At 38.9% G+C, this 11856-nt stretch overlaps 1 protein-coding gene across 1 annotated transcript in view; it reads right to left on the minus strand.

Moving 5' to 3' along the window:
* Positions 1 to 2131: 2131 nt before the first annotated feature.
* usp42 (ubiquitin specific peptidase 42) overlaps positions 2132 to 11856 on the minus strand; it is a gene marked incomplete in the record, with an annotated part of 14833 nt that continues 5108 nt past the window's right edge. Inside the window, 14 exon segments of the mRNA XM_014029842.1 lie at positions 2132 to 2620; positions 2706 to 2759; positions 2838 to 3136; positions 5241 to 6266; positions 7314 to 7390; positions 7473 to 8120; positions 8216 to 8387; positions 9118 to 9218; positions 9626 to 9766; positions 9861 to 9972; positions 10065 to 10147; positions 10311 to 10381; positions 10832 to 10899; positions 11572 to 11671. Of these exon segments, the coding sequence (XP_013885296.1) occupies positions 2619 to 2620; positions 2706 to 2759; positions 2838 to 3136; positions 5241 to 6266; positions 7314 to 7390; positions 7473 to 8120; positions 8216 to 8387; positions 9118 to 9218; positions 9626 to 9766; positions 9861 to 9972; positions 10065 to 10147; positions 10311 to 10381; positions 10832 to 10899; positions 11572 to 11671 (2954 nt within the window).

The raw sequence follows: 11856 nt of genomic DNA on the forward strand, positions 1-11856 counted from the left end.
CAGCTTCTGCTCTGTGTGAACTCTGTAAAAATGAGCTTTCATTTATGACAAAACTGTTAATACCTGTGTGATCGGAGTCATCGGTTGACCCAAGCAGCTAAAACTGTGCCTGGTTGGGTCAACCAGTGGATAAATACAGGGTGAGTCAAAAGTCTCAGAACACCCTTTGATTTCAGAAACCAGCGGGAAAATTAAAGATCTGAAAACCKCAACAAGTAATGGGTGAGGGGGCCTATCTTTTAGGCTATGTCCAGAACAGGGCCGCCATTTTTAAAGTCTCCATACTGGATCAAAGTCCCAAGTTTTCCATTGGGAAGGAGCTCATGCAGCATATCAGAGGTCAGGATAGTCTCAGAAATGGACTGCTGCAGCACATTAGCTACGTGCATCACAGGCAAGTGTTCCCAGTTGTTGCAACTTTCTGCGTTAACATTTGAAACACAAGAGATATTGCATATCTGATTGCACYGATTCCATTTCTGAGAGGATTCTGGCCTTATTTGTTACGTTACACAACCTCCTTCCCAGTGGGAAAATGGACTTTGATCCAAGATGGCGGCTTTCAAGATGGCAGACAAAATGAGGCGCTAGACTCGTCACGTGTGCTTCAAAAGATTGACCTTTGTGGTACGAGCGCAACGCCATATTGGAAGGGGCGGGCTGTCAATGTAAACTTCAAATTCAAGCAGAATTGCCTATTATCAACATAATTATGGAGTGTAATTTATTTTCAACTCAAAATATCTTCAAACTAATGAAATATAAAGTTATTAGTGAAGAAAATCAGTCTGGATAACAGCAGACTGACTGTACGTAAAATATACGACAGGTCTGGACCACTCGTGAATTTTGTTAGTATCTGAAAAAAATCTTAGAATACGAAAACATCAACAACAAATCTGTGCGTACGAACGGTTCTTGCATGAGGCCCAATGGTTCTAACTTTTACAAACACTCATTGCAGAGGTGTGTTGATAAAATGTAGTGACAAACATTTCTATCAAATACCAAATAATGATTATCGATATTAAACGGAGCTTCACTGATGATCTAAATTTAACACGTGGTTACCACGTTCAGCTTTCCAGCCAACAGAACCGTCTGTTGAGTTGACCTCACCCCGAACAATATGGCCGCTCTCTGTGACCAAGAAAAGTCCTGTACTAGTGCCTCTAGTCAATACACCTCGTTGGTTCCGGTCGGACATAGCCTAAAAGATGTCCCCCTCACCCAGAACTCGCTGCGCTATTCAGAAATTTCATTTACCCTTTTGTTTCTGAAATAAAAGGGTGTCCTGACACTTTTGACTCACCCTGTACATGCAAACCTAACCTTTGTTCAACAAAAAGCTTGAATACAATCAGCTATGTTTCTAAAAGACAAAAGGCAAAAAAAAAAAAAACATCCCTAACATTCAACCAGTGTTTCATTCATCTCCAGACAGCTTATAAACAAAAGTCCAAGGACAAAAATTACAATTTTTGACATAAACAAATGTATTTTAAGGCTTCTACCTCATACAATGTGTAAATTCAGACATGCTAAACAAAAAAATTGACAGCAGTTTCCTTAACGTCTTACAAAAATTGGAAAGAATTGAAAGAAAACTCCCCCCAAAGCTAATAATCATACCATTAATCGACTAATGTCCAGAGTACATAGTCAAAATCAACACAAGTGCTTCTAAAAACAAACCAAACCAACAAAAACATAAGAATCCTGATACAGGATTGTTTTTTTTTTCTGTGATTTTTTTTTTAGAAAAATAACTGATAGTACAGTTCAAATTAAATTCACAGTATATTGATGATACTAGAAGACACAAAACCGTATTATTTAATAAAATAAAATCTAACATAAATGGTCCACGGCCATGACTTCAAAATAAAAATAAGAGAACAGGAGAAAAAAAAAGTAATCCAGAGGAGGAAGAGAGCTTTTCTGAAACAGTTTAAAAAGTAAACAGACGCTTAATAAAACATATATATAGATATATATTAAAAAAAAAAGAAAAATCTGAGAAATGTTCTCAAGTCTGTCCAGGGTTAACATGGAGGTATCAGTTCCGTCTCATTCATAAATATCTCCCGTTAGTGTGATCACACGGTGGGTTCAACAACAAGAACAGACATTTTTTTAAAACGCTGCAGCTGTGCAGATATGGTGACATCTTCGACTTTCACTTGACACCGTGTATTGCAGGTCTTCTTCCAGGCAAAACGTTCTCCCTTTTTTTTTTCTTCTTTTTGTTCAATTCTCCGTTGAAGCAGAAAGATAACCGATGGATGTTAGAAAGTTCACGAGTCCTGAGTTCCACTGAGCAGCAACTGAGATGTTTGAGCTCCGAGCTTGGTTTGTATTCAAACAAGTATATATTAGTTATTTTAATAATAAATGTTCAACTGGTGACAGTTTTTTTTTTTTTTGTCTTTTTTTTAATCATATGAGTTTTAAGGTAAGAAATAAACACTGGTTTAAAACCCCCCCAAAAGAAAGGAAAAAGAAAGTTTTTGCACATTTAAAACACTTGTTCTGGTAAAAATGTTCAATCCCAGTGAAGAAGCACCACTTCAGAAAGTTCTTGATATTCCTCTGCTGTTGTCTAACGGTGTCCGTGTTCCTGCAACATAAACAAATATTTTCTTTACAACCTCTCAGCYGGATGATCAGAACAGTAAAAACCAATCCATGACAACAGGACTTACAGAGTGAGTGTTTAGAGCCACTGGAGGAGTTACTGGTTTGGCTGGAACCATTACCTACAGAACAGAATCAACACTTTAGCGTCAGTTTCAGCTCAGCTTTCAAATAACCTGTGATATTAAACGACTCTGAACCTGTGTATCCATTGAGGTGGGCGTGACTTGAATCGTTTGCAGTGSGGTTGTGATGCCGGGGGAGTAGATGATCCCTGCTGCCGTCCGTGTGGAGACGTTTCTCTGGAAACAGGTCGCCGTCGTGTTTAGAGTCCTTTGTGTCGGCGTGATGGCGTTTCTTCTCCCTTTCTTCGCTGCTTCCGTTGTTGTCGTCGTTGAYCCGAGCTGGGCCCGGACTCCGCTGCTCCGAGTCGCTGTCCCTGTGCCTCCTCTTCTTTTTCTTCTTCCTCCGGGTTTCTCGGTCCGAGTCCACGTCTGAGCTACAAGGCAGGAAACATACGGGGGAAATGCTGTCAGCTCACAAAAAGCTGCAAATAACGTCAGAAAAAGGGTTGCAAATGCAAACTTTTCACGTGTGTAGCCCAGCAGCTCTACTGCTCACCACACAAATGCATGTTCSTTACAAATGTGGCAATATTTAAAAGGCAAACAAACAGCCTTTCTAATGATATCTGATTTATTACCAAGAAGAATATTCTACCACAGGGCTTCTTAACCTTTTGGACCTCGGGGCCCAGTTTYTTGAACATTAAGTGACACGAGGCCCGGTCAGACATTACCAATGTATGGATCAAAATGATAATTATTCTAAATCTTGGTTTAATTTTTACTGTATTTACATCATAACTAAACTATTATAACATAAAACTAAATTAAATACACTTACAGTTTATAAGTAAAACTGTCAAATAATCACAAGACATGATTATGACAAATGTTTTTATATTGTAACCTGCCCATAACAATTATTTGAACAAATACAAAGGTCAGTCAACAGACCACTCAGGCTTATCAACACAATATATTTATATATTTTTTTAACGTAAACAATAACAAAAACAGACAATTCAAACAATAAAATTGTGGGCATAAATAAATTAAAAACGTTTAATGTAAATGTTTCAAATACAAAAACCTGTAAAAAAATTGATAAAGTACGAAAGAAAATATAGCTTTTTTAAACTTTTGCAACCAGAAGCTGCTCTTCATATTAGTGACAAACAATAACAGTAACAACAGCTTTTGACAAGTTTAAATTTCTTTAAAATACATTCAAAATGTTTAAAAATAAACTACAAAAATTAATTTAAAGTGCAAATTAAAATATAGTTGTATCTGCAACTGTATTTGATAATGTTTTGAACTTTTAAAATATTGCGTGGTAAAAACAGAAGCTGCACTTCATATTAGTGACAAACTTTGGTGTTTTTTGACGAGTTACTTTCATTTTTGCTTCTACTTTTCATTTAAAATAAGTTTCCATTCTCAGCAGGTTTCTAAGTTTCTTCTTCTACATATAAAAAGTTGTTAAACATCTGAGTGGTGCACTACCGCTACTAGTGGTGAGAAAGTGTATTGCACCTTATTCAAAATCAATGCGGTCCCTCACATGTCCCACGGCCCTCTTTGGCCCAAAGTTAAAAACTGTTGTTGTTTTGAGGGCCTCAAGGTGGCGCTCACGGCCCACAGGTTAAGAATCTCTGTTCTACCAAACACAAACTTCCTTATTTTTGTGGTAATTACATAACTGAAAAACCTCCACAGCGCAGCAGGCTGGTTTTATTGTGCAGCTTTAAAGTAAACTAGCTTAACTGCACAGAATTTTATCTTATCTTTTTGCTTTGCTGTTAAAGTAACAATGGCTAAGCTAACTAAYCTAGTTAATCAGTCAGGACACGCAGCAAGCTGCTACTGGACTGAATYTAGTAGCTCCTCCTGATCAAAGCAGCGTGATCGGAAAGAAGCCCGTGTCTAACCTGAGCATCACATGAAGGGAAGAGATGATTTTGGGTTGCAAGGTAACATTTTCTATGGTTTGAATTCCTCTGAGTGTAAAACACAGCAGCACCTGATAGTGAGAGGTCAGTCAGCTGTGTGGTTACATTTTTCTGATGTTTATTCCTTGTTTTGGTCATAAAATCACCATCTCTTTTAAAACAGACTGCAGGTTTTGCTTAAACAATAGAACATTATTTGTAATGAAGTTAAGATTTCAAACTTACACCTTCAAATTAAATTGCTGCCATGGATTTCAAATCATTGTAAGTAAATAAAACATGTTGCGCTGATTTTAAACAGTGGCTGTCAGCACGCTCACTTGAGTCCTTGTGTGTCACAAATTAACGATGAGTCTGCAAAAAGAGAAGACCCTCTCTCACTACAAACCCTCACCCCCATTCTCCAAAAGAATGAATTCAGAGATTATTTGAAAGTATTTTCTCTTGAATCAAAAACAACCTACTCCGACACGTTTAGTGTTTGATTAAATAAACCTGAAAGTCTATCACTCTGTAAAACTCGAGACATTTTCTGAACGTTTGTCTTTAAGATCCGAGTGAAACGGGGGTTTCCACCACTTCTTACCTGCTCACATGGTGCCTGTCTTTATCTTTAGACTTCTTCTTTTTCTTGCTTTTTTTGTGTTTTTTAGAGCGGTACGTCTCAGAACTGTCCGCTCGGTCTTTTTTCATGTGATCAGGACTCTGGTCCGACTTCCTAAGAGACGAGTCGGTATCTGAGGGGCGCGCTCGAGGAGGTAAGAACTTGTTTGTTTCTGAATGTGCAGCGGGGGAAGAGCTCCTCTCCTTGGAGCGGTAATAGTCTCTGTCCCAGGCGTTCCTTCGCTCCTTCGCCGGTCGTGAGTCTCGACTGTCCTGGTGCCACTTCCATCGACTGTGGGACTCCTCGCGGTAGGGGTATCCCCTCCGCTCGTGGCCCCCTTCAAACCGTTGGTGGTTGTAATAGGATCTGTCGCGGACGTGATCCCAGTAGTGCGGGCCGGCTCGCTGCCGGTGATGTTCGAACTCCCAGTCTCTGTGTTTACGTTCAGGAGGAGGGAAACGGTCTCGTGAGCGATAGTGATCTCTGTAGTCTCGTCGGTACCGATGACGGTCGCTGTGACTTTCTCGAAGTGGACTCCTGTCCCTGTAGTGCCTGTCTCTGGGTCGGCTGTAGTCCGAGTGCAGTCTGTCTCGCTCCCTGTGTGGACAGGGCGGCCTGGGTTTGGACTGGAACTGAGCCTTGTGTTCCAGGTGTCCTTCAGTTCCTGCTGATGGACCGTTGGTCTGTGAGGAATCCTTAGCTTCATCTTCATTTACCTTCTGAGGACCAGCACTGGCATCTTGACCGCTGTCCGGCTCCGAGGATAAGGCCGTGAGGTTCCCAGGATGCTCAGAGGGAGCAGACTGTTTAGGTGCAGCGGAGTGGGTCTCTGTAGTCATGGCTGAGGGTGGAGCACTAACAGCAGAGGATGGTGTGTGGGGAGGCAGAGGGTCAGACAGCGTTTTAGCCCTTGTGTCTGCGGCAGGGAAGTGTCCACTTTCATTAGCAGCAGGAGGACAGTTCTGAGAAGAACTGGATTGGGATGAGGCAGACTCTGGTGTCTCTTTGCTGGAAGCAAAAATACAAGAGTTTAGTTTATAGTTTAGTTTAGTTTATTCATTTCTTTAAAAACAACATAAATTCTACAACTAACAAAAAAAATACAAATCACAATTTAAATGAAAGGCAGCAGCAGAAGTAAAATTCTTATTATATCTGCCCCCTTTTCTAAAAAAAAAAAAATCAAAAATTATCTACAGTTTACAAAAAAGAACAGAAAAATAGAAAAAGAAAAAAATAATAAAAGTTTAAATCCTTGAACAACAATTCATACATGTGCATATTTCTCCAGCTAATTAACCTTTATCATTCTCTTAAACATGCATATTGATCTGGTATTTTTAATGTCATCTTCCATATTATTCCATAATTTAATTCCCTGGACTGAAGTACCCTGTTCCTTTAAACTGGTTTCACATGTTCTAATACAAGAAGATGTGAAAAGCTTCAGTGTTTGTGTGAACACATGAGTTGAGACACTGGTTATTTAAAGTGCCTGTGACATGCTTATCCTTCAGATACAAAAAGTCAAAGAAAACTTCGTTCTTTTTCAGAAACTTGGCATTTCACACTGTTTTTTTTAACCATTTGGACACATAACTGGCCTATTTTCTTTTGAACTTGGCTCAGCAAAAGGGAAACAGGAAGTGACATCAAAGGGGAACTCCTTTAAGACAAATAACTCACTGGTCTTTGTTTATTGAAACATTATGATTTGAACTTTTTTTTGTTTGTTTGTTTCTGTCTGATAGTGACTCAAATTAATCTAAAACATCAGATTCCTCTCCACAGTCTGGGCTGTTGAGCATTTTAGCTTAGCTCTGTTTTCATGCAGATATTCCCCTTTGACATCACTTCCTGTTACTTCACATGCAAATAGCTCAACAACTGTTCATCTCAGCAACATGGAAATTATATTGTAATATGTTCTCAGTGTTATCTTTACAAAAATGCATTTGTATTATTACAAAATTTTGATGTCACAGGCACTTTAAAATTTAAAACAAAAGAAAAGTGATTTTCCAGCTTAATAAAACAGTAAGAGAACAGCCTTACTTTGGTTGACAATGACTGCTGAGTCCATTAGCCACAGCACCCACAGAGGATGAACTGCTGTGATTACTGACAGAGACCTGARGAGCACACAAACACACCTTCATTAATTTTGTTATTAAATGCAATAACAGAACACAAAAGAAAACATGTATAATCTACCTTATCAGGAGTGTTGTGTCCATTCATTTGATGGTGTCCATAAACATGTCCATTCTGGGTGGATTTAGAGTCTCCACAGCTTGGTCCGTTTAACTCATTACCGTTTTTGTGCACTTCTGATTCACCGTCTGTGTTTTTAGGAGAGCGAGGACAGACATCTGCTGGAACGTTGGTTTCTTTAGTTTGAGACTTGGACAAGCGGACGTTGTCTACAGCGCCGCCGTTTTCCTGATCCGATTCTTCAGAAGACTCCTGGCTGTACGGCACCAGGAAGGATGCCCCGTTCCCAGCGGGGTGGTCCCCGTTACTGCAGGACGTGCCGTTAACGTGGTTCAGCTGATGTGGAACGAAGCAAGCGTCTGAGGTAGACTGTGAGGAGGAGGAGGAGGAGGAGGAGGAGGATGAGGAGGAGCTGCTCGCAGAGGACGGCTGGCTGTAGGAGGACGAAGGGGCCACTCGATTCGGTTTGCCTTGTCCGATGAAAAACGACAGCTTCTGCCGTTTGTCTTGGTCTGGGATCATCGTGGGCCGGCTGATCGAGTGGGAGATGGAGGAAGAAGGTTTTCCAACTGCGCTGCTGCTGGTGCTGGCCTTGGAGCTGCTGGGGTAGTCCTTCAGGGATCCATTCCCATTAACGTGAGGAGCACTCTGACGAAACAAAACACAAGCACATGTGCTAACTGTCAGAAAGAAGACTGCTAACGTGTTGTAAGTTCATAAAAACTGAACCTCGTTAGCATTACCTTGGTCATATGTGGTGGTAACTGTGGACCTATGAAGCCAATACTGTTGTGGTTGGAGGTGGTGTGGATGCGTGGCGTCACCACAGGCCGTGGAGACGACTGGCCAGACATGCCGGGGTTGTTATGGCTGAAGTTGCTGTAGCTCCCAGTTTTCTTCCCATCAGAGGATCTGCTGACATCACACAGATGGACGACAAAAATCTTTCTGTTGCCAAAAGCCATTCTGTGAAATGACTTTGTTTGAAAAGAAAAACACTGAATATATACTACATTTTATTTAATTTAGTGTCCAAATCATTAAGATAAAATAAACAACTTGTTGCAACAGCTTACAACTAATGAAAGCAACCTCAGTGATTCTGATTGGTTCAGAAGCCAGTTAGTATTTAATACAAGTAGGGGTCTCTGCAGTAAATAAGGGGGTTCCTTGTTGTGTGGAGGGAGTTTGTCCAAACTGTGGTTGGTGGAGTTCCTTATGTGGGCGGAGTTTGTTTTAAATTTAATTGGTGGAGATTTTATAAAGGGTGGAGTTTGGGTGTGGGCGGAGTTTGGCAAAACCATGATAGGTTGAATGTACTTGTCTTGTGGGGCAATTTAATAGAGGAAGTAATGGTGACAGTAAAATTACTGTGAACTTGTAAATAATCCTCCCACAAAACAACTCCTACTTAGTGACTACAGAGACTTCTCCTTTTGTGGTCCACTCTAACCCTTCTGCTTTTCAAGCATTATAACCACATTTAGTGCACTGTACTTGTAACAAACTCCACAACTTTAACTTTTAAAACGTTTTGGTACTATTTTCAATTTTAAAAACAAGACTTAAGTTTCACACAACCTTTATAGAAAAAGGACCATTTTTGTTCAATGGGATGCATTCAGTGAAATTATGGCTGACTCACTTGATGTAGAAAAGAACATAAGCCTGTTGGTTGAGAACGGACCGGATGTCGCTCACTGACACAGAGGAGTCGTTCATCTGATACCACTGACCGTTGCTAGCCTGTGAGACACAAAAGGGTTCGACACTTTAGAGATCCGTTTCTCATGAGGTTACTAAAAGTGCAGCAGCATAAAGAATTCTTTTTAAAAATATATTTACATGTCTACTAAGTTGCACAATTCAAATATTTATAATTATTATAAAATCAATAAATCACAGAACTTTTTATATTCTAATAAATTGTTGGCTTTTATATTCAAAATAAAATATCCTTCATGTTTTATACGATAATATATTTGGGCAAAATGTCGCTGCTCAATGCCAACATGTTAGCATCTGTTGCTCTGCATGCTGACGTCTACTAAAAGTATTCTGTCTGTAAGAAGTTTCATTTGATCTATTAAGCTGTTTTTATGAAGTGTCGAGACAAATGTGTGTCTGGGGGTCTACATGGTTAGTGCCAGCACCTTAATGTAACAGAAGTAGTGTCCAGCATGGCAGCTGAATCCAGAGTGAACCAGCACAGCATACAGCCCGTAYACCTGGGCTTCCCCTTGACACTGAGACATGAAGGGCCGCAGGTCCAGATACTCTGAATATTTTACATCCTGATGAACACAAAATGATTCACAACACAAGTCAAATACATATATGGGTAAAAGGAGTTTTTACATGTCTATTAATATATTTGTGTGGAAGTACCTTGGTGATTTTTCCTCCTGTGAAGTTTGCAAAGCGTTTGAGTGAGAGGGTGAGCACGTTGGGGCTGCGGTGGATTGTGAATCTCTTTGAGGCAGTGACCATCTTTTTGCACCTGAGGAAAATGTCAATAATTAGTAGGCTGAGTGATACAAAAAATAATTTAAAAAAAAAACCTGCCACATGTTTGTTGTTTTTGTGGATTACTTGGTGCACTTGTAGGCATTTTCACCATCCAGCTGTTCTGGCTTCACAAACTGCTCCAGAGATTTGGACACACTAGGAGCAGCCTGCATAGTCAGGAAATAATAATAAAAAATAATTTTAAAAATAATTTTAAAAAAATAGAGGTTTTGTATCATTTTTGAAAGGTTCGATAAAGTTTTATATATTTATACATTTATAGAAATACAGAACATGTCAGAAATTATAAAAAAAATGAGGGATGATTACCTTAATTTCCAGAGTGATATCCAGAAAAGGATCAAACGTATCAGAGACTGATTTGCAGTTTAAACATTTCACTGAAAAATATGTTGCGGGAGAAGTTAAGTTAATAATTTATTAAGCTGAGGGAAGTTACCCCCCWTTTCTAATCTAATAAAACTGATATRAAACATTTGTTGTGCAGCAAAAGTTTTCGTACTGTAAGTGCCGTTAGAATTTTGAAGATATTAATAAAAGCAGCACAAACGTAGCACAACTGACTGAAACCAAAATAGTTTGATTCTGTGAAAGTGGGAGGGCTGGTTGACCTCTGATGACCTCTGGAACTTTTATTAATATCTTCCAAATGATAGCAGCACAAACAAAACTTTTTGCTGCACAAACGTTTGCCACCAATTTTGTTAGATTTAAATATATGTGTGTGTGGGGGGGGGGGCAACTTCACTCAGGCAGTATATCATCCGTATGAAACAATAAAACGTGATTTCACAACAATTCAAGAGAACAGATCAATGTAAATAACTTACCTCTGGATCTAAGGTATCCACCAAACACTTGATGAATGAAGGTGGTTGCCTGCGTTTGCCTGTCTAACCTGTTGGAAAAACAAGAGGATAAAATGTACAAATCAGGGTGGTGATATAAGTAAGAATGTAAGAACACTGATGTAAACATAACAAAATTCCATTTAAACTAAAGTGACCTTAAAGAAACTGACAAGTTACCAAAAAAAAAAAAAATCTCAGCTTGAACGGGAACAAGCTCAGTTGATGAGATAAAATTATCTTACATAAAAATTCACGTCATTCAAAGAAAACCAGAATGTCTGTAAAGTCACTAGTGTTGTGTTTTAATAAAAATATTATCTCATAGAATTTCATGCGTACACAGTGTTTCTATAGTTAAATAACATAGTTCAACAAAATATTATGAATATATAGTGCTTCTACATTAACAATACTACACATCTGCAGTGGACCTAATTATAATTATGTCTCATAACAATTAAACATGACTGAACAGCTAGATAACAGCTGAAAGTTTTCAAAATGTAGTCGGCAAAAGTAACATTTTAAAAGAAAAAGAAATCATAGATCAAATGCAAAAGACAAATAAATAAATAAATAAATAAATAAATAAATAAATAAATAAATAAATAAATAAGTCTTCTTGTGTTTAACCATGAAAGACATTATAGACAAAGAATGGTCATGATTTAACATTTCTGTAAGAAAAAAAAAKKCCAAAATACCATGATTACACTCACTTGGTTCCAGGTAAGCAGGACTTTTGCATAGCGTCCACTGTGTACCGCAGGAACTCGTGTGCATCCTCCTGACTTCCATAGCGGAAATGCTTTGCAATCCCTAAATGTGGAGAAATGCAGGTTTTGCGAACACATTTATTTACATCGTTAAATCCAGCATGAATCTTTTTTTAACGGAGAAAAACTTTCTCACAAATCTACAACCAACAGCTTCCTCTACAGAAACAGAAACAGAAACAGAAACACACACACACACACACACACACACACACACACACACACACA

The sequence above is a fragment of the Austrofundulus limnaeus genome, unplaced genomic scaffold (assembly GCF_001266775.1).
Source record: "Austrofundulus limnaeus strain Quisiro unplaced genomic scaffold, Austrofundulus_limnaeus-1.0 Scaffold959, whole genome shotgun sequence".
NCBI lineage: Eukaryota > Metazoa > Chordata > Actinopteri > Cyprinodontiformes > Rivulidae > Austrofundulus > Austrofundulus limnaeus.